At 42.9% G+C, this 22,370-nt stretch overlaps 1 protein-coding gene across 2 annotated transcripts in view; it reads left to right on the top strand.

Moving 5' to 3' along the window:
* The first annotated feature begins 8,737 nt into the window (after positions 1–8,737).
* Positions 8,738–22,370, top strand: part of LOC137449537 (amine oxidase [flavin-containing] B-like) — a 70,627-nt gene continuing 56,994 nt past the window's right edge. For both annotated transcript variants that reach the window (XM_068155122.1, XM_068155123.1), the window contains exon 1: positions 8,738–8,855. In XM_068155122.1, the coding sequence (XP_068011223.1) occupies positions 8,810–8,855 (46 nt within the window). In that variant the 5' untranslated portion in view covers positions 8,738–8,809. The remainder of the gene's footprint in view (positions 8,856–22,370) is intronic.

Genomic DNA, 22,370 nt, shown 5'->3' with positions numbered 1-22,370 from the left:
TTGCTTCTCTTGACTGACATAGCTTAAAAGTCACATTTATTTGCCAGAAGAATTACCATATGAGATATTTCTTGTACCTTTGATCAGACATCCCTGGACAGGTACCAGTTCCAGAAACCTGTGTGGCTTAGACAAAATGTCTGTCTAACTTCAGTGAACTGCTTGTGTACGTCAATGTTCTTTTAATCTAAAAATCACGCATGAAAAGCAAACTAGTTTTTTCAAAGCTGGGAATTTCTGAACAGCAATAAAACCCATGACACCAGCTCTCAGGAAACAGTCCCTGACACCAGCATGAATCTCTCCACTGACTCTGGCAGTCACCAGAACAAAATCACAAAATTCATTGGCTATGGGCAGCATGCCAAGCAAAAAAAATATGTGGCAGAAGTTGCAGATGGCTGTAAATTAGCTTGTCACACCACACTCTGCAATATTTAAAAAAGCCAAATAATGAAACTTTGTAACCTCTCTCCAAATTGGCAGAGACATAGTGGATGAACCAATAGAGGGTGGAACTAGTCATACACAGTATATAAACAAAAGCAGTGTTCAGAAAGGCATCACAGCAATTTCCTTCACCACTCCGCTTACGCTGCAGATACATGAAGCCAACAGCAAAAAAGACTGAGCAAGGTCAGGCTCACCCAGCCACAGCAGACAAAGCCAACTCATAGGAAACTAGAAGAAAATGCAGAACAAGACAGACCAAAAGTCCGTTAGGGAAGCAGGCAAGACTTTAGAATGAGTACAGACTCAAATCAGGACATAGTTTGATTCCAGGGCATCATTAGGAGTACTAACACAACATTTAAAGTAAAAGAACACCTGTCTGAACAAGCAAAGCAGGTGGAAATAGCCTTGCAGAGTACTCTACTGAAAGTGCCTGCATACAATGCGTTAAAAACGTCTGACACAGCACCATCAGGTATCAGCCATTCCCCAGAAAAGCGTAAGGGAAAGCAATGGCCAGTGCAGGAGGCAGTAAGTCAAATGCATGTGATGGATCATGATCAAGATTTTAATCCTAACACAGAAAAGGCAGGAGGCTCACCTTAATCTTTTTTTGCCATCTGCTATGAAATGGTAATGGCCGGAAGATAAAGGATCACTGCAGTTCTTTGCCCAAGCATGCAGACAGTAGGGTCAGGTATTTGATCAGTACAAGCTTCTGTTTTCACATCACAAACTAGATGGTTGATGCTATCCTAGATTCTAGATGATATTCTGATTTATGGATCTAGTTCATGAAGATAAAGCCAGGACCAGGTGAGGTCTTTATTTAAAATAATGTTGCTCTCAGCCAGCCCTGACAATTCCGTTCAATGCAGTCACCAGCAACAAGAAAACAGATGAAGAGACAGAGGCAAGGTCACTTGGTGCTGTCTTGCTGCTCATCTCTGTAAACTAACAGCATTTAAAAATATCCCAGTTAGTACTGACCTCCTCTAAAACCAACCTTTTGTGAAATACAACCCACAGTAACACTTACTACATGCTGGCTACTGCATGAAACCAAAACACTGATCATGAGAAAGCTGGGATCGAATAATATTTTTATCTGATAACTATTGTTTAGTTTCTATATGTGACAGCAGTAAAAAAGCTGATGCACAAGGGATCTGTAAATACAAAGGACATGCAGCAGGCTCCTTTTGCAGTAAACAAAGAGACTTACAACTGATCCTTGGTGCACTGTACAGAAAAGCAAATATAAACAAACCCCCTTTGCTTGCCAGGCTTATTAAAATAACCATGTGTTTCTGAAGAAGCAGGCTGTACAATGTAAGACAATAAGGAAAGACAGATCTACATACTTAGAGAGACAATAAAAATAGCATGAAAACACTACAAGGAGCCCTGCTTATTGTTAGAAACAGATCCTATGGATTTAAAACTATTGTGCATCTAGTAAGTGGACACAGATGTATTTGTTTAGTTCTCTGGAGGACTTCTGTTCTTCTATGGAAATAAGTTAAAGGAAGCATTCAAGGAAAAGCTGATGAGGAGCTGGACTTGGGAATTTATGGGGCAATTAAAAATTTGGGAGAAAGTTTAGGCCTGAAAAGAATGAAAATTGTGTATAGAACAGAAAGCAAAAATAACATGAGCATGGAAAATCTGCCCCAAGCCTCAAAGAACAGGATCAAGTCCTCACCCCAGAGGATTTGGCATAGAAAGATTTGGATTAAACCCAGCCCTGTGCAATGCTTGGATTTTGAATGTTTAGAAAGCAGACCACAAAGAGCAATGACCAGATACAAACTTGATTCTGGTCCAGCATTCAGCTAATGATGTTTATGTCTGTGGGTACTTATAATCTGTGCTTTGATGTTAACATTTAGCAAGGCCCCAGTCTTCCTATGTCAAGAGGCTCTCCCTGCCCATTCAGGAAGCTGTATCAGCTTTGCTCCAGGGCAGTGAGGCGTACTAATGAAAGGCATGGGGATGAGCAATACAACCCAGGCCTTTGCAGTGGAAGTCGTGGCATTCCTGGAAGTGCAAGGAACCAATCCATCTTGAAGTGACAGTCTCATGCTTCTTCTCAGGAACAAGGACAAGATCTTACGATCTGTACAAAATAACCCAAGTGGTGAGTTTCCAGGGAAGATCTGTATTGATTTCTCCTTAGTTAGCCTGAAGAACTTATGAATAGTTCTTTGCCTCCTCAATACATACTTGGATTGGGACGTAGTTCACTAGTTCTCATAATCTGAAAGTTTATCTAGTCAAAATCAATCAGTTAAGCGTCCTTAGAGAGAGCCAGGCATCTTGGGAGGAAATTTATCCCATCTCTCTTGATCTCTCTAGTATAGTATAAATCAGTCTTAGACCTAGCTATATACTCAGAAGGGAGCTTGTTGGCCACTGCAAATGGCTGATAGAGGACTGGATGAATCCCACCTGTAGAGGCCATAACTTCTTAACCTTCTCTTCTTTAAATTTGATTATTCACTAGAAAGCATATTTCCCAGTCTGTTATTTATTTTCAGGGCTCTTCACTGAAGCCATTTTGACTGGGGCTATCTTGGACTATGGAAGTGTGCAAACAAGTATAAGCGGCATACCCCTAGTAGTGACACCAGCATTACCATACACACACTTTGTAGTACATAATACATGCAATAACAGCCTCCTCAGTGACAGTAGCTTCCATATCAACACATGACAGCCTGTTGTTAATTATTTCAAGTCTTTCCTAAGTTTGCATTGTAGCAGCTTGGAGAATATCTTCCTGTATACATTTCCCATGAGTTTTGCTACTGATGCTGATCTATTTCACCACAGCTACCAATTAGGGAATGAAGCATTAGAGGAAACACAGGTAAAAGACATAATTAGAGAATGAGGAAAAAAGAGGAATGCAAACCTAGGAACTCCTTTTGACTCCAATTCAGGTAAAAATAGGCTAGTGGTGAATTAATGAAAGCTGGCAGTGGCCGCACAGAAAGGGAGTTATCTTTCAAGTGACAGATGGAAACAGCATGCTTTGCCTTCAATAGATGTGAAGCAGCAAAACCAGCATGATTAAGGAAAAATAAAAGGTCACCTGCCATTATTCACTAGGAAAACATTTGACATAAGTGAGAGGCATAACCTGTCTCTTCAGTAACACCTCAGATCAGGTTATTGGTGAACATGACAGTAAGTTTTTCAAAAAAGGATGAAAGTGTTTCCTTGCCTCATGTATTCTGAGCTATGGCAATGCATATCACACAGAACAATGTTCAGAGTTATGAGAAGGAATTTCACTGCTGTCATCTGCTTTGTATCTTTAGCATCTGTTCATCTAGTTCAAGAAAAAAAAAACCTGAGCTCAAGCAGACTCTAAACATGGGTCAGAACAAAATAAAAAGGCTTTGCATAGCAAAGACTGTAGATTGTCAGTTCAGAACATGTGTCTGTTGGTATCTGGTTGCTAAACATGGATTATTTGGCAACAAAAGCTTTCAACTACAAACTCAAGACTGGCTCCGTCTGAAATTCTGTATGCTCAGGAATAATGTGTTTACTTTCACTCATCACTTTTGCTAATGGCCTTAATCTTGTAGGGTTTATGCTTAATGATCAGTCCTGCTTTGAATGGAATCTGATTGATTAAATATTTAATTTGGGCTTATTAGCTCTAGATTAATGTCAGACTGTTGCATGTTAGATTAAAAATTGTGACTGTTAACATTTAGGGTCTCCAGTTAACATTTTCTGCTAATGAAGCTACATTTTGGTTATGGCTGATGCTGCCATAGGGCATAGGAAAAGACTAGACAACCTCCTGAGACTTCTTGCAGCAGTTTTCTCTTTATTGGGAAGCCTAGCATGGAGCTTATATTTATTTAATTGTAGAGTACATCAAGAGGACCAGGAAAAGCTTTCACAATCTCTGTACTGATAGCTTTAGAGAGATTCGAAAGCATGTAAAATAAATTCTTAAAGTTTTATTTAAATCTGCCTTTCCTCTGTAACATCAGTATTCAGCAGACACAAAGGTACTAACCAGAAGAATAGCATGACCTGGTAGCAGACTAGAGGTAGCAAGCCATGTTCAGCCTACCTTCAGGGGATTCTCCAGCAGAAATTGATTATGAAGTACAAGTACAAATTCACTAAGTGACTGATAACTCAAAGTCTCAGCATATGCTCATGATGGAAGACTCAGTCTTACTCTTCACAACCAATCTCTTTATCTTTCCCTTCTCAGTTTCTCTGCATATGATGGCAATGTCCTAAGGTTGTGTCTAGGCTTACCTGTGCTCCTACGATTGCACCTCTGACCATCAAACCCAGAAAATTATTCAGTTCCTTGTGCCCTGACCCCAATTATGAAGGTCAGGAATCCACTGTGGTGTGCTATGGTGTACATCTAGCCTGTGTGTCTGGGCTTGTGCAGTAGGCAATGGTGGCAGTGGTAGGGAATAGTGGGAAGCAGGATAAAGGTCCAGAGCTCACTGACATTGACCTGGCACAGTGTGATTTTGCATCCAGACCTTGGAACTTAGAAGAATTTCTGTTCTGATCATATGACTATCAGTGAAGCACTCCAGTGATGAAGGTGCTAATATAGCTTGCAGGTAATGGAGGAATTCATTATGATGCTTTGATTAAAGATGATGTCAACACGCATTACCTGCCAGCAGGAAAATTCAGCAGCAAAACCTGGCTTGTCCTGAAGCAGAGACATTCCTGCTGAATATGATGGAGAGAAACTGTGACACATTAAAAACAATGAAAAGCTGGCTTATTAAATACACTGCTGTTTAAGAAGAAGAAACTGAGAAGTGTAATTTAAAATGCTGTACTATGTTTTACCCGTCGGTGACCAGGCAGTCATGAATCATGTGCCTAAGTTCTACCTCTTAGTCTTTGTAAATTTGGAGGTCTTTGGCTTTGATCCCTACTCCATCATCTTTCCACTGATTTCTTAAAATTATTTCAGAACTGTCAGTACATTTTCTACCAGACAGTACATCTATTTATACCATCTCATGGCCACAGTGCCTATATGCCTAACAACATTTATGAAAGCATTACACTTTGTCTCAGACATGTTCTCTTCCAAGAGGAGAAAAGCTGGAGGCTCTCAGTTGCCATTTCCTTAGAAAGTTTGATTTGCTTTTAATATTAGACTTTCACAGGGTAACACACGAAAATCCAGGCAGAAGACTTCATCTATCTCATTAGTTAGAATCAAATAACATTAGAGAAGTAATGGGGCCATAAAAACCAGAAAGAGAATCCTAATATCATTAGAAGAGAGGGTTCCAGACACAAACAGTCTTTATGCCATTAAAGAGGTTTTGTTAGGATTATGTACACCACTTTAGTCAGCAGCCCCCTGCTTACTGGAGAGAGGTTGGACAAGATGACCTCTGAGGGTCCCTTCCAAGCCACTGCAATCTGTGACTCTGTGAATCGCACTATGAGAGGATACTAAAGCACTTGACAAGCATCAACACTGCAAAGAGAAAAGCAGAAAGGGGAACATGGTATCTCTTTATATGCATCATGGTGTAAGCATTTTGGAAGCATAATCTACTGAGATGAAAAAAAATGAACTCTTGAAACACTGTAGGAGAGAGGAGGGAAAAGCTACCAACCCAGCTTGGGGGGAGATTTGTCCTGTTATATTTATGCACTAAAGAGAATTATATGATGTGTTGTGGTGGGTTGAAAGTGCCCCCCAACTAATTGGAATCTACCCCTCAGAGTAAATCCCCAAAAGGAAACAAATTCAGAACTCAGAAAGCAAAATGAAAGTTATATTTACAAAAGGGAAACTAAAATCTAGAAGTATGAAATGCCATGAATATGTACAAAATATATTTATGACTCAACAATCAGAATTAGGGTTGGGGTTCATGGGGAACATTACTAACCTCCTCCTGTCCTTCCCTTACCTTCCTGGTATCACACACAGTAGTCAAGAGAGCAAGGTCACAGAAAAAGAGAGAAGTGGCAAGCAGAAGCAACAGAAGAAGGGAAAAAAAGAGCTATATGTGCAACCAAGTATAGGTTGCTCAGCAAGGGAATGGAATGATATATACCTAGCAGTTGTTATTATTCCATGTCCAATGGTAACTTATTTACCTTTTTTTTTACTCTAAGTCTATGGAAAATCTTTAGGGAATGAGAGTAGACTTGGAGAGGAAACTGAGGTGGAAGCATAAAGACATTTTTTTTGGCAGAAGAAATTATTTATAGTGAGAGTGGTGTGACACTGGAGGAGGTTGCCCAGAGAAGCTGTGGATATCCTATTACTGGAAGTGTTCAAGGTCAGGTTGTATGGAGCACTGAGCAACCTGATATGGTGAAAGATGTCCCTGCCCATGGCAGCAGGAGTTAGACTAGCTGATCTTCAAAGGTTCCTTTCAACCTACCATTCTGTAATTCTATGAAAAGTGTAAGGGGACACAGAATCCTTTTTAGACACCAAGATAACGGTATTTCATCCTGGAGCATCATGAAGATGGTAGAGCCTTAGCACTGGACATTAAACTTGGTGTCCATGAACAAAGTGTCATCTACTGTGAATGAGAACCAGGATACAGGTCTTCTAGCAAACTAAGCATGTCCAAGACACATCCTCAGGCAATGCCCTGTGATCATCTTACTGTCTGTTAGAATACCTCCTGGCACTGCTTGGCCCATGGCAACTAGCACAGTGCTACACAGTGTCTGGGTAGGACATACGGAACAGCATGGAGTGGGAATTATTCTCAGCAATGAAAGACAGGATGAGACCATGAATGATTAGTTTTGCAGACAGTTGATTTAGACCTAATTTTGTTCTGCTTCCTGACCTGTACATTATCTTCCCTCCCACTCTCCCCAAAAAGGTAGGACTCCACCTGCGGTAGCAATATTTGTGACTCCCATCACAGGTGTCTCCATCTCTGTACACCATAAAATATCACTCAAGGTATCATGGAAGAGGGACAGGGACTCTTGTTCAGACTCTCATGGCCTGTTTCTTCTGATGTATGGCTCCAGGAAACTGAGAATGGCACATGAAAGTGCATCTTGGGCTCAGAGGAGTCTGCTTGATGTGATCTGTACCGCTGTGCCTGATGAAACATGTTTACATGTTTCAAACATTATTTCCAAAGCCATGGCTTCTTGGAGCCACACTCACAGTAAGGTAGAAACCCATGTGATGGAAAAACCTGCTGGGGACGTAGAAGACCAGCCCAAAGACTCAAGGTGAACTTGATGATGCTGTTGCTTCTGGGTGAGCCAGTCATTTTCCCTGTGGGTCAGTCTCTTGGAGATTTCATCAGACCATTCTCAGTGTGGTGGCCAATGTGGAAAAGCACCGATGCATACCAGCATGTCACTACAAAAACTGCAGTGGGCACAAGGTGCTGCTCATTTTGAGGAGCTCTTGAGGGAAGCACTAGCTGGTTTTCCAGAGTCCATACTTCCGGCCTTAGCAGCCACAGGTCCCCTCTGGCAGCACTGGGGCAGCTGCAGAGGGCACAGAAGTAGACTCCAATGTTTCTATGGCCTTTGGAGAGAAGAAGAGTGCTGCATCTCAAGGGCGGCACTCCTCATATGGGGGCATTCTCTCTCCCCAAACCCACTGGGAGGTAGGAGAGAAAAGAGCAACATGCATGTTGCTGTGGGTGTGGGTTGTGGGGCTGATATGAGGGGTCAGCCATCACCAAGAGGCTCAGTGGCCCCTCAGCAGTATCACAAAATCACAGAATGGTAGGGGTTGAAAGGGACCTCATCGTCCCTGATTGGAGCACAGGAACATGTCCAGGTGGGTTTTGAATGCTGCCAGAAATGAAGACTCCACAACCTCCCTGGGCAGCCTGTTCCAGTGCTCTGCAACTCTAATAGTGATTTTTTTTCCCCGTTATGTTTACGTGGAACCTCCTGTGTTCCAGCTCGTGTCCGTGGCCCCTGGTCTTGCACCACTGAGAAGAGTCTGGCTCCATCTTCCCGACACTTGCCCTTCAGATATTAAGGATTGAGACCCCTCCAGAGTCTCTTCTCCAGGCTAAACAGACACAAGTCTTTCAGTCTTTCCTCGTAAGGCAGATGTTCCAGCCCCTTAATCGTCGTAGTGGCTCTCCGCTGGACTGTCTCCAGTAGTTCCAGCAGCCCTATTCGCCGCCTCCCCGGCGAGCCTACACACCCGGCAGAACGCCCGGAGCGCCTCCGTCACCCGTCAGCCTCGCCGGGGGGTGGTGGGAGGCGGCGCCCATCGCTGGGGCGGGGAAAGAAGGGGTCCGCCCTGGGGACGCTAGAGCTGGGCTAGAGCCGTCACGGGAGGGAGCGGCCGGCGGGCCGGGGAGCGGGCATCAGCATGGCCGAGCGATACGACGTGATCGTCGTTGGGGGCGGCATCTCAGGTGGGTCCGGCGGCCCGGGGCGGAGGTTCTTGTAAGCCGCCGGGCCGCCGAGCTTGAGCGGTGGCTGGGCGAGTGGCGGCACGCACACGCAGAAGGCTTGGGCTTTGTCGCCCGGCGCCCCGCGCTGCCGCTCGCTCTCCCGGCCGGCCGGGTGGAGGCGGCGGAACCGGCGGGGTGGCCGGAGCATCACGGCATCGCAGCGGGGAAAAGCTGTGCTGGTGCTCATCTGCTCCTCGGCCTGAGCGGGTGTCCTGTGGCGAGCCTGAAGTGCGAGCGCGTCCCGTCTGGCTCGGTAAAGCTGACTAAGCTGGGTCCCCATAATTGCCACAGACAGTATTGTTATTTATTGTATTAATTGTGTTTAAAATGGTTTATATTTTATTTTATTTATTTATTTTTTAATTTATTTTTATTTTATTTCGTCGTATTTAATTATTTATTTTATTATTATGGTTCTACTGTCCAGCCCCAACATCCCCTGAACCTGTGTGATTCTGAATGGAACCCCTGGGAAGTTTTGGGCAGGTGAGGCTGTGCATGTTCTGCATCCTCTGCACTGAGTCCAGGGGTATTATGCAGAGGCCCTCGGTCACAAATGCCTAGTTTAAATCTTGAGGTACCTTCTGTTTAGAGCAGGTAGAAGCCTAAAGGAAAAATGCCTGGAACAAGCTGGATCGTTTAGTAAGTTTCTGGCTCCTTAGTCAGCACAGGTATGGATTTGAGAGCATGTGTGGTCTGCCAGAGATGGACAGCAGGCCTGGAAGCCTTCTTGCACCGAATGGATATCTGCTGGTTTTAACCTGTTCCTGGCAAAAGACTGCCCAGAGTAAATCTCCCTCCTGTGTTTTGTTCTGAGATACATAGAATCATAAAATTGCCTGGTTGGAACAGACCTTGAAGATCATCAACTTTGCAACTGTAACCTAGCATCTCCCTGTACACAGCTGTTAGGCCATGTTGCTGAGCTCCTCATCCAAATGTCTTTTAAGCACTTCCAGGGATGGTGACTCCACTGCTTCCCTGGGCAGCCCATTCCAGCGCCCAATGACCCTTTTGATGAAGAGATTTTTCCTAATATCCAATCTAAACCTCCCCTGGCACAACTTGAGGCCATTTTTTCTCATGCTATCATTTGCTCCCTGGAAGAAGAGAATGGCTTTCCATCTCACTACAACTTCCTTTCAGGTAGATTTGGTATGTGCAGTAGATTTTTTTTTTCCCTGTTGTTTTGGCATACCAAACCATTGCATTGAGTCATTTTAGTGCTGGGAGGTATGTAGCTTGATAGCTTCTATGCCATATGTGTATCTCCTTGGTGTATAATGAGATCCAGGTAGTATCTTTTGCCAAACTGCAAACGAGTTACTCAAATTTGTTACAAAGCATGATTGCATTAATCCTTTTTGTATCTGCCTTTTAATGTTCACTATTTATTTATGTGTAGTTCTGGATGTCTGTACAACCATTCCATTAAGGTGTGCAGTGTGCAATCTGAATGACGTACAAAATGCAGTGGACAAAGTCATTGGCCTTATTTCCTAAGGGTGATTCTTTGATAACAAACCACTGAACAATTACAGAATGTTTCAAGTATGATGAGCAAAAACCGACCATCACTTTTGTGTTGATTTTGAACACAGTGTCATGGCTAATTTTTAACTTGCACCATGTTTCACAGTGGCAGCTGGTTACAGAAAATGAACCAGTGTTAGCTGTTTGTGCTTTCTAAATGAAAATATTTCCAGTGGTGTGCTTTAGTACAGCCATAGCGCTACAGGTTCTCTCTTGAATGAGTTAGAGTGAAAGAGTTAGTCTAACAGCTTTTAATATACCCTTGTTTTTTTCATGGTTGCCATGGGAATACTTTCATAGCAGGCCTGCACAGCCCACATGTTTGTCTGACAAAGCAGTCAGAGCAGAGAAGCAGTCTTAGGCCATATTAAATTGTGTGCTTCGTGTTTTGCTACCTGTGGACAGCAGCAAGTAGCTGCTGCTGGTGGTACAGGAACTGATTTTGTATTTACTTCTTGTTACACTGGACAGTCACCAAAGCACTCTGGTTTCATTTGTGCAGCAGCAGCTTCTCTCATGTCTTTATAAGAGGCTGGAACACACACACACAAATATTAATAATGACTAAGCACCTCTCTTCAGTCGCTTTCCCTTAGCTGCTATGTACTTACACTCTTGATTCACCTCTGTCTTCGGCCTGCACACCTCTCTGTAAATCATAGAGTCATTGAATCATAGAATGTCAGAGGTTGGAAGGGACCTACAGAGATCATCAGGTCCAACCCCCCTGCCAAAGCAGGATCACCTAGGGCAGGCCACACAGGAACATGTCCTGTTTGGCTTTGAAAGTCTGCAGAGAAAGAGACTCCACAACCTCTCTGAGCAGCCTGTTCCAGTGCTCTCTCACCCTCACGGTAAAGAAGTTACTCCTTGTGTTGAGCTGGAACTTCCTGTGTGATCTTGCAGCCAGGTGATGAAATTGGTTTTGTATCTCCTTACTCTGATTGAAAGCTCTTACTGGTGTGCCACCCTGCTGCAGAGACCTGTCTACTGAAAAATTAAGTATATGATTTTTAAAATTAGTTGTTTGTTGAAGCAACCAAGATGTGGGCTCCTTCATAAAACCACTGCTTTTGAGCCATCTGAGGCATAGCCACCTGAGACTCTGCTATTCCTGCCTTTAGGAGAGGAAGGCAACAGCTAGTGCACAGTGGAAAGCTCTCATAACCCTCAGGTGTGCTTGAGTTAACCACTACAGCCATAAGCAAAGCTCATAGTCACAGAAGAAACAGAGTTGCTGTGCTGAGGTGAGTGTGACAGCAAATAGAATAGAACAGAATAGAATAGAATAGAATAGAATAGAATAGAATAGAATAGAATAGAATAGACCAGGTTGGAAGAGACCTGCAAGATCATTGTGTCCAACCCATCAACCAATCCAACCCACCTAAATGACTAAACCATGGCACCAAGCACCCCATCAAGTCTCCTCCGGAACACCTCCAATGATGGTGACTCCACCACCTCCCTGGGCAGCCCATTCCAGTGGGCAATCACTCTCTCTGTATAGAACTTCTTCCTAACATCCAACCTAAACCTCCCGTGGCGCAGCCTGAGACTGTGTCCTCTTGTTCTGGTGCTGGCTGCCTGGGAGAAGAAACCAACATCCGCCTGTCTACAACTTCCCTTCAGGTAGTTGTAGAGAGCAATAAGGTCACCCCTGAGTCTCCTCCTCTCCAGGCTAAGCAACCCCAGCTCCCTCAGCCTCTCCTCATAGGGCTTGTGTTCCAAACCCCTCACCAACTTTGTTGCCCTTCTCTGGACTCGTTCCAGCAAGTCAACCTCCTTCCTAAACTGAGGGGCTCAGAACTGGACACAGTACTCGAGGTGCAGCCTAAGCAGTGCAGTGTACATGGGTAGAATGACCTCCCTGCTCCTGCTGGCCACACTGTAAAAGCCTGAGCCATATTTGGGACAGGAACGCCTCCATTCAACCCACAAATGTTGCAGTGGTGCCACTCAGCTGTCTCTTTTTCTCTATTTATTGAGGTGAATGTGAGCTGTCCATGCAGTGCTGTGGCCTTCTTTACCCATCCTTTTATCCAGATTTAATTAGTAGGATTTAAAAGATAAAAACTGAAAAACCTGGTAATGGAATAGCAGTGCAGAGACCTTCACAACCCTGACAGCCACCATTCTCCTCTGGAGGGGCTGATGTTTAATCAGAAAATACCAGCTCCTTTGATGAATTATTTTCAGTGTCCTTCATTACAGGTTTGTTGAAAACTAAAGAACTGGCTGATTCAAGTGTTATGTGATGAAAATCAACTCAAAATTAAACTTTATGAAATTCTTTCAAGTCTAAAAAAAAATGCCCTGTGGCTTCTCTGAAGAATTCAAATTATCTCTGTACAGCTGATGACAGCAAAGACCTGTGAGGAACAGGATTTACTGAAGCGCAGATCGCAGTTTATGGCTAAAGCCATGACTCAAGTTCTTGAACTTTTTGTGACTGGTGTAGATTAAAAATGAATATTTTGAAAGAAAATTTAGCAGCCTAAAAAAGCATGCCTGAAAATGCTTAGCCATACATTGTGTGTAGCATGGACATAAAAGGTCCTCATGGGGGTGGAACTTGTGACAGGCTCCTCTGTCTGCTCAGGCCATTGCTTTCTTTGAAGGGCTCCTCTAGCACGAGGATGGAAATGACTGTGAAAAACTATGAGGTTGTGTCATCAGGCTTGCTCATCTTCTTAATGGAGGTACTGAGGACAGACATTTTCTTAAAATCAAATCTTGGAATCTCTTCAGGGGTTTTGTTTGAAAACTCCCTCTACATGTTTTCAGAAGTGCCTTCCTGTGCCTGCTTTTGCAGTGGGGCCTTTTTCTTCCATTTTTTCTTTGTTTGTTTCTTTGTTGTCAAAGAAGTTATCTAATCTTATCCTAATGTTATGCCAGTCCTCCTGATGAAAAAGCTTCTTTTAAATTTCTGGCACACAGATTTTACAATCAATTATAACTTTTTTTTTTCCTGAAAGGTGAAACCTGTCTTTTCTCTTAAATTATGCTGAATGTTATTTTCAGTATGCTTAGTTTTGTTTCTGTTCACAAGCCACCTGTCATGTTCTTTTAAGTTAACAACCAAAGCCTCATGTAAAATAACAGAACAGAATTACAGAATCAACCAGGTTGGAAAAGACCTCAGAGGTCATCAAGTCCAACTTATGATCTAATATCTAACACCTCCTGACAACTAAGCCATGGGTCCAAGTGCCACATCCAATCCTCTCCTGAGCACCTCCAGGGACAGTTACTCCACCACCTCCCTGGGCAGCCCTTTCCAAAGGCCAATTACTCTTTCTGTGAAGAACTTTCTCCTCACCTTGAGCCTAAACTTCCCCTGGTGCAGCTTGAGACTGTGTCCTCTTGTTCTGGTGCTGGTTGCTTGGGAGAGGAGACCAACCCCCAGCTGTCTACAACCTCCTTTCATGTAGTTGTAGAGAGCAATAAGGTCTTCCCTGAGCCTCCTCCAGGCTAAACAATCCCAGCTCCCTCAGCCTCTCCTCATAGCTATGGCTGTGCTCAAGGCCTCTCCCCAGCCTCGCTGCCCTTCTCTGGACACATTCAAGTATCTCAATGTCCTTCTTAAGCTGAGGGGCCCAGAACTGGACACAATATTCAAGGTGTGGCTTAACCAGTGCTGAGTACAGGGCAGAATGACTTCCCTGCTCCTGCTGGCCACACTATTTGTTATGCAGGCCAGGATGCCCTTGGCCTTCTTGGCCACCTGGGCACACTGCTGGCTCATGTTTAGGTGGCTGTCAATCAGCACTCCCAGGTCCCTTTCTGTTTGGCTGCTCTCCAGCCACTCTGACCCTAGCCTGTGGCACTGCATGGGGTTGTTGTGGCCAAATTGCAGCACCCAGCACTTGGACTTGTTGAACTCCATCGTGTTGTACACGGCCCATCTGTCCAGCCTGTCAGGGTCCTTCTAACAGATCAACACCAAAATATTTCTATTGAAGTGTCAGTTTTTTAAACTATCACAGTATCACAGTATCAATACTTTAATACCTATTCTTGTGCTCTGTATTCTTCTTTGTAAGCCTTGTTTTGAATTTGTGTGATGATCTAATACGCTGTTAGTTACAGTAGCTGTAACTGCATCTGTTTGCCAGTTTCAGATTAGTTTAAAAAGCCCCAAGCCAAACCAAACCCAGATCCAGTGCTTTAGGCTGAAGATGTTCAGTCTGTTTTAAAATAGGCAGAACTAGAGGGTAAAACTGGTTTTGAAACAAGACTAGGACGTGCTGCAAGAAAAGTTTATGAGATGCATAACCCCCACTACTTGCTTCTTTTTGCTCTCTGCTAGTAATTTACATTGTCATAACACTTCTCCTTTCAAGTGCCAAACAAGACACTATTTTTGGATAGCATTACTAGTCTAGCAGCCCTGTACTAAATTCAATCTGAAGAGGAAAAAAAGCCCAGAACAAAATGAAATGCAGGCATGGAAGAAATAGCTGTGCATGACGAAATAAATGGATCCATCCACGGGAGGACTGTGACCTTCACTGAGGGATAACACTCTCTCTGGGATGCACTTGGGCAAAGACAGTCCAGGACATTTCCCAGTTGGCTGACACGACAAAGCTCTTTGTTCAGTTTTTCAGTCCTCAGCCTCTGTCATCAAGAGTTCATCCTTTTGTATTCAATTACTTTTATGGCTTCTGCAAAGGATCATGAGGCAGTTGGGTGGAGCCTGCTGTTTTACTCCTCCCCCTTCCCCCCTCTGCCCCCTAAAAACTTGGCAATACACAGTAAACAGGACAGAAAGCAGCTGTGTAATGTTGCAAAATAGTTTGGTAGCCTAGGCAGCAGGGACAGTGCTTCTAATTCCCTGGCTGATAGATACCTCCTAATTGCACTGAAAGCTGATTTGATAACAAGCTTTGCAGCCTACATGCAGGAGCCATCTCATCTCCTAAAGCTCAGAACAATGTGTCATTAAAGAAAGCCTTTTCATTAGCTTATTTAAGCATTATGAAATGGTGCTATTAGGGAAAGTTCATTCAGACTGTTCAGTAAAATGTGAAAACCAATGTCAGGGGCTAAAAAGGTGAGTTAAGGTGGCAAAACTTTGGGCAAGTAATTCCTAGGAGTTCCCAGGTTTGTGTGGAGAGTTGCAAACTGCAAACGCCACAGGATTTTCTTATCTGTACTGCTGAGTTGCACATTGTTTTTTGACCCACAAGGTTAGACGCAGGAGAAGATGGAAGTTCTTTGTAACAAAGTTCAGTGCATTGTTTACTTGGACAACTACCTGCAGTGGGGCTTTTAGTTTGTGAGATTTGTCAGAATCTGGTCTAGTACTTCACTGCAACCTTATCACACTGCAGGTGGTGGTAGGTATTCCCTATAGAATGGAATGGAATGGAATGGAATGGAATAGAATAGAATAGAATAGAATAGAATAGAATAGAATAGAATAGAATAGAATAGAATAGAATAGAATAGAATAGAATAGAATTAACCAGGTTGGAAGAGACCTTTGAGCTCATAAAGTCCAACCTATCATCCAACACTATCTAATCAACTAAACCATGGCACCAAGCGCCCCATCCAGTCTCTTCCTAAACACCTCCAGTGATGGTGACTCCACCACCTCCCCGGGCAGCCCTTTCCAGTGGGCAATCTCTCTTTCTATGAAGAACTTCTTCCTAACATCCAGCCTAAACCTCTGCTGGAGCAGCTTGAGACTGTGTCCTCTTGTTCTGGTGCTGGTTGCCTGGGAGAAGAGACCAACCTCTGCCTGTCTACAACCTCTGTTCAGGTAGTTGTAGAGAGCAATAAGGTCTTCCCTGAGCCTCCTCTTCTCCAGGCTAAGCAACTCCAGCTCCCTCATCCTTTCCTCATAGGGCTTGTACTCCAAGCCCCTCACCAGCTTTGTGGCAGGGCATTGGTTCAGATCCAGCTGGAGCTGCTTAGCCTGATTGACCCTACCTGTTACTGTATGGTATGCATCATGGTGCAGATCCAGAGTCTGCATTGGATTCTGTCTTGCTCAAGACTGAATAGGAAGACATGCTCTAGGAGCTCACATTTTGAACTCCAACTCCTAATGGGATGTTCAGCCTGTAGGACCATACAAGAGTTAGTCTGAAATAAGGCCCTTTCCGTGGATATAGTATGGCCACGTGTTCAGGATACAACTCTTACTCTTCAGACCTTCTGCTCTTCTGCACTATGTGCAAAGGTAGACACTGCGCACTGCTTTCCTGGGATGCTTTTAGTTTTGCAGATCAAAGGTAGTAACATAGAAGGAGTAAGCATTTAAATGCTATGCTTTTCTTCCACAAAGAGACAGTTAAACAGTAATGTACTTGTTTATCCTGACCACAGACATGCACCTGCATCCTCTGTCTCAATCCTCTATGTGTTCTACTTTTTTCCCCTTTCTTTAATTTTCTTGTAGCATCAAGAGGCTGCCAAAAGATCACATTCTGTGTACTTGTGAATTTTGATTTGCTCATTTTACTGCTTGGCACCACCGAGGACAGGAGTAATTTTACAGGCACACAACTTGGCATGCTTCCCTTCCTGTAACAAGTGACTGTAATGTTGGTCTTCAGCAAATAGCAAGATGTCAGTCACCACAGTGATATGAGTCTGGGTCAAATGCTGGTCTCTGCAGTCCCAGAGACTTTGAGGAGCAGCTCAGGATGTCTGGTGTGATCCCATGAGTATGCAAGGACTTAAGGACAGCTGTAGAGTTGAGGTAGTCTTATCAAAAGGTGGAGAACTGAGGCAAAAAGCTAAGTAGGCATGTTTGTACTGCCTAAGTAGCCAGCCTGAGCAATGCAGGCTTATGCAGCTCTGATAATCCCGAAGGGTAAACTTCCAGTGCTGCTTGTAGCAGCATAAACAAGCACAGAGCTTGATCTGTGTTTACATATTTTACACAGCAGCTAATGACAATGAATTGGTTCTTATGCATGATTTAGTCAATGAAGAAGGCTTGTCTTCTACAGAAGATAGTATTCTGTATGTAAACAATCTGGATGACTTTGGCATGTTTCCCACTGGCTCAGTTTCCCTCTGTATAGCAAAACTGACAACTGTAGTTAAGTACTTCTGTTATTTAAAGATAAAAAACCCATACTGTCTCACTGCCCCTTTCAGAAGAGGAGTTGCCTGTCTTTGTGTTTTGTCTCAGTTCTGTGGCAGCTACTTCAGACAGTGCTGATACAATGGTGAAGCTTATCATGGTTATAACTTCTGAGCAGTGCCATAGTACATTGAAGACTGACCTTATATTGTCATTTACAAAGAATGTGTAATGATGCACTTAAAAAGCTCTCATTATGTTTCTGAAATCAGTCATCATTCATAGAATCGTAGAATGATTGAAGTTGGAAGTGACCATTGAAGGTCATCTAGTCCAAGGGCCCTGTAGTAAGTAGGGGCATCCTCAACTAGATCAGGTTGCCCGGAGCCCCATCCAACATGCCTATAGATGTTTCCAAGGATGGGGCATCAACTGCCTCTCTGAGCAACCTGTTCCAGTGTTTCACCACTCATATTGCAAAAATTTATTTCTTAAGTCTAGTCCAAATTTACCCTCTTTTAGTTAAAAACCATTGCTCCTGTCCTATTGCTACAGGCCCTGCTTTATTACAAAGCCCCCTTTAAGTATTGAAAGGCAACAATAAGGTCTCCCTGGAGCCTTATCTTCTCCAGGCCAAGCAACTGCAACTCTCTCAGCCTTTTTTTACAGCGGAGGTTGTTCTATCCCTCTGATCATTTTTGTGGCCCTCCTCTGGACTGGCTCCAACAGATCCATGTCTTAAATTTCTTGGAGAAATTCCATTAATCTAATTACAATTTCAGATGTTTAGTTGATATATATCCATTATTGAACTTAATGTGGCTTTCCTTCTGGGTCAATAATCTATTTCATCATCATAAACTTACATGAGATATTACGGTTCTTGCTGCCTTGTGAGATGCTGTGTCAGAACTTGATCATTCATCTAATTGACCAATCTGAATCTCCCTCTTTTAGTTTCAAGCCATAACTCTTTGTCCTGTCACAACAGGCCCTGCTAAAAAGTCTGTCCCCAGCTTTCTGATCAGCCCCTTTAATTACTGAAAGGACACAACAAGTTCCCCTTAGAGCCTTCTCTTGTCAAGGCTGCTCTGCCCAGGGAGGTGGTGGAATCACCATCCCTGGAGGTGTTCAGGAGGGGATTGGATGTGGGACTTGATGCCATGGTTTAGTCATGAGGTCTGTGGACAGGTTGGACTTGATGATCTTTGAGGTCTCTTCCAACCTTGGTGATTCTGTGATTCTGTGATTTTATTTCCTTGTGGGCTGATCTTGTTCTAAGCTTTATAATTGTGTAATGTATGATCCTTCTTTAAAAGGTTTGGTTTTTTTCTGATTTTAGCTGTCAATGAGCTTGTACTACAGTGCATTGGTATTTTAACCACGAATGTCTAGCATTCTTTTAAGTAACTTACCCAGGCACTTGTATTTTGTACAACCTTTTCTGTCAGTTTTCTGTTCATACAGCTTGGTTAAAGGTAATGTCAGCATGAAGTCTCTTAGAAATGGTATTTGCTCTACAAACCACTACTACGAGAAGTATTTGGGGCTGGGGTGCTGAAAGGGAACAGGAAGAGGAATAGGCATTGGTATCTCAGTTGGTGAGACCCTGAGTTCTGGACAAGTAATCAAAAAAGGAGATGCTGGAAAGTGCCTTTCAAGCAAAAGAGGAGTTGTATTGATTTAGTCAGGAAATAGTGATAATATTTATTATCACTTGCAACAGCAAGTTTCCAAGAAAAGAGTGAAATATGCTCAGGGACAAAGCTGCCCAAGGGAATTTAACCCATCTTTTTCTTCTTCCCATCTCTTATTCATTCCCCTGTTGTTCTTCATGCTGCCCCCATTGCCAGACAGATGTTACCACCTTCCTGGCAAGTATTTGGGGCTCCTGCTCTCATAGATAGTGTAAGGAGGAATGGGCTTTTGATGGCATCAGTGACAGTATCAGCTGTGGATAGAGAGCAAAGAATGCTTCAAGGAAATGATGGGCATCAGGATTTTTGTGTGGAGTCTGTGTCTATTTGTGCAGAAGAAGGGAGGGCAGAGAACAGGATGGGGAAACACAATGTGCACATCATGCCCAGAAGAAATGGTTGTGCACTCTGGAAAGTTTGAGACCGTGAGCTACTTCTGGCAAATGGTGTGTAAAGCAAAATACATCATAGATGAGCTAATGGTTGACACTGGCTTAACAATGAAGAGGCTAGTTGTGGCTTGTTAGAGCCTCTGGCATCTTGCAGTTAAAAGAGTTATGGTGGTGACCACTGTTCATGTATCAGGTGATTAATGAATTCCTTGAAGTTTTAATTCTTTTTAAACATGTTTATCTTGTAAGTATTGTTTTGTACTGTCCATCTTCTTCAGATTCCTCAGTTTCCACCATATAATTCAACTGGGAGTGAAAGGAGTGGGGAGGAAAGACGTCTTTGTAGCCTTCTGCCTCCCAGCCAGCTGGCCTTTGTCTTGATGGTACAATTCATATATAAAACACTGAATGCAGTCTGTTTGGTTGACTGCACATGGCAACAGCTGATCAAACAGCCGGTTCATACTATGCATATAAAATTGCATCCTGCTTGCTTGAGCGATAGATCTGTGTTTGAGTTATAGGAGCACACCTCTTTTGTTCCCATATAAATGAACTTCTATGACTTGGCCGAAGGATGAATCAGTGAATTATGCACAAATAAGGAAAGGGGAGAGTGTAAATTCTTTTATTTTACACCTTAGATACTTCTCTTTCCCTCTGTGCTTTCTTCCCTGCCTGGGTTGTTAGGGTTTTGTTTTCTTTTGTTTATTTGCATGTTTTGTTGGTGTTTTGTGTGTGTGTGTTTGTTGTTGTTGTTTTCTGTTTTGTTTGGTTGGGTTTTTTGTTTGTTTTGTGGTTTTCTATTTTGTTGGTGTGGGTTTTTTTCCTTTTCTCACTCATTATATCAGAATGGTACAAATCTAACTTTAGCATTTTTTTTCTTCTGTAACACTGATGGTTTTATGGGATGCTCAGATCAAACTTCATCCTGCCTGCACTTAGAGATGGAGGGAAGACTACTTGAATACTTTCTTATTCAGTAGTTCCCTTTTGGACTTCTCTGGGTGACATCTATGTTCTCAGCCTTTGGTGTCCCAGCTAAGGTTCATCCTGAGCTGGCTGTTAAGAAATGAAGTGGTCTTTTGGGGTATCAGCAAAGATCTAGATAGTAGATGGGAAGTATTTGGATTCATCTTCATTTTCCAGATAAAATGCAAAGCCTTGTAAGCCAGTAATACCTAGCCTGTGTGTGCATGTGCATGTATGTTTCCCTACTTGTACATGTGTGCTGTGCTGATTCCAGAGAATCACCAGGGCGTGGCTTGGTGGATATATGAAAGCGACAGTGAAATATGCTCAATATAAATCCATTAATTTGGGGGTTCAGCTAGCTGAAAATAGCTGAAAATCAAGGCAAACGTGAAACAAAATGGATAACCATGGAATGAAGGCATGATAGCTCTGCTGAGGGCTTTGCTATCTGCCCTGAGAAGGGACCTTCTCTAGATGGATGCCTATGAGTCACCAGATACTGAGAAATCTGGGAAATGACGTGTTACTTTTTAATATCATGATATGAATGGCTGAATGATAGTCTGTTTATTTTTTTTAAGTTCACATCTATGTGATCACATATTTTGAGACTATATTTTTTTTCAAGGGACAGTAGAAAATAAATTCTTTCCTTGAGAACATGCAAGTCTTAGTGAAACAGGTTAACATTTCTGTACTGGTGCAATTGCTGCATAATTTTACAAGATTTTCTAGACATAGCTTAGTGTTTTTTTCCCCCCTCATATTGCTGAGTATGGAAGCCAAAACTCTTCTTCAGAGTAAGTCTGGCTGGTTCTTTGTTTGCTTGTATATCTGATCATAGTAGTAATGCCTAAAAGCATGCTTTTAGTTCACTGCTTGTGTACTGCCTCAGCCAGTTCATTGTGCTAAGCTTTCTTTGTTCCAGTGCCACAGCATGCTCATTGTAGTGCTGCCTTATCTTTCAGTTCTCTTTCTCTCTGTTTTTCCCTCTCTCTGTTGTGTTTTGAGGCAGCTTAGGTTGTAAACTGGCAGAAAGGGATGACATAAGCCAAAGGAGGCTCTAGGATTGAACATATTATATAGTACTGCAATACAGATAATAATAATGTAATCAACCTTAACTCTTCAGTATATCCTTGGGCCATAACAAAGGATGTACAGAATGTTTGTTGGGTTTTGTTTGGTTGGTTTTGTGTGTGATTTATTTTTATTTTTACTTTGAGTTTTTGAGTGCCTGCTTTCATTGATCTTAAGTTTCACTGGAAACTTCAATTGTAAAAATACAATGGAAACTAAAGGGAAGCCCTGAGCAAGGACAGAAGAGCTGTGGCCTCAGCGCTTCAGTGTGAGCACCACTGCATTGAAGACATTGAGTTTCTCCCCAAACACAATAAGCTTTCTTCATTCTGTGCTTGGCAGGGCTTGGTCTTAAGGCACCACCACTTTGCTCTTCTCACTCATAACTGTACAGGCTCTTTATCACTTAACCAAGTGTGATACCTGTAGACTGAATGGTTTTAATGTTCTTAAGAAGTTTGCTTAATATACACACAAGCTCGCTGCACTGTGGATGAATCGTCTGGGAGCGTCACCAGGGAGAAGAAATCACAGGAAGTTGGGACTTGACTTTATGCTCACATGAAGTCACATTAGCTCAAGGGTAACGGTCTCAGTGGCAGGGTTACAGAACCAGTGTTCAGACAGAAGTACTCATTGCTTCAGCTAGACAATGAAATGCTAACAGAAATAAATTATATTTGCTCATAGAGTGCCATATCCTAGGCAGAAATGTTCTGTCCTTTGTACAAATATTTTAAGTAAATGTACA

The sequence above is a fragment of the Melanerpes formicivorus genome, unplaced genomic scaffold (genome assembly GCF_026170545.1).
Source record: "Melanerpes formicivorus ecotype bairdi unplaced genomic scaffold, bMelFor1.0.p_v2 SCAF_30, whole genome shotgun sequence".
NCBI classification, from domain to species: domain Eukaryota; kingdom Metazoa; phylum Chordata; class Aves; order Piciformes; family Picidae; genus Melanerpes; species Melanerpes formicivorus.
Note: the sequence above shows the minus strand (reverse complement) of the source record. Positions and strands in the feature narration are given on the sequence as shown.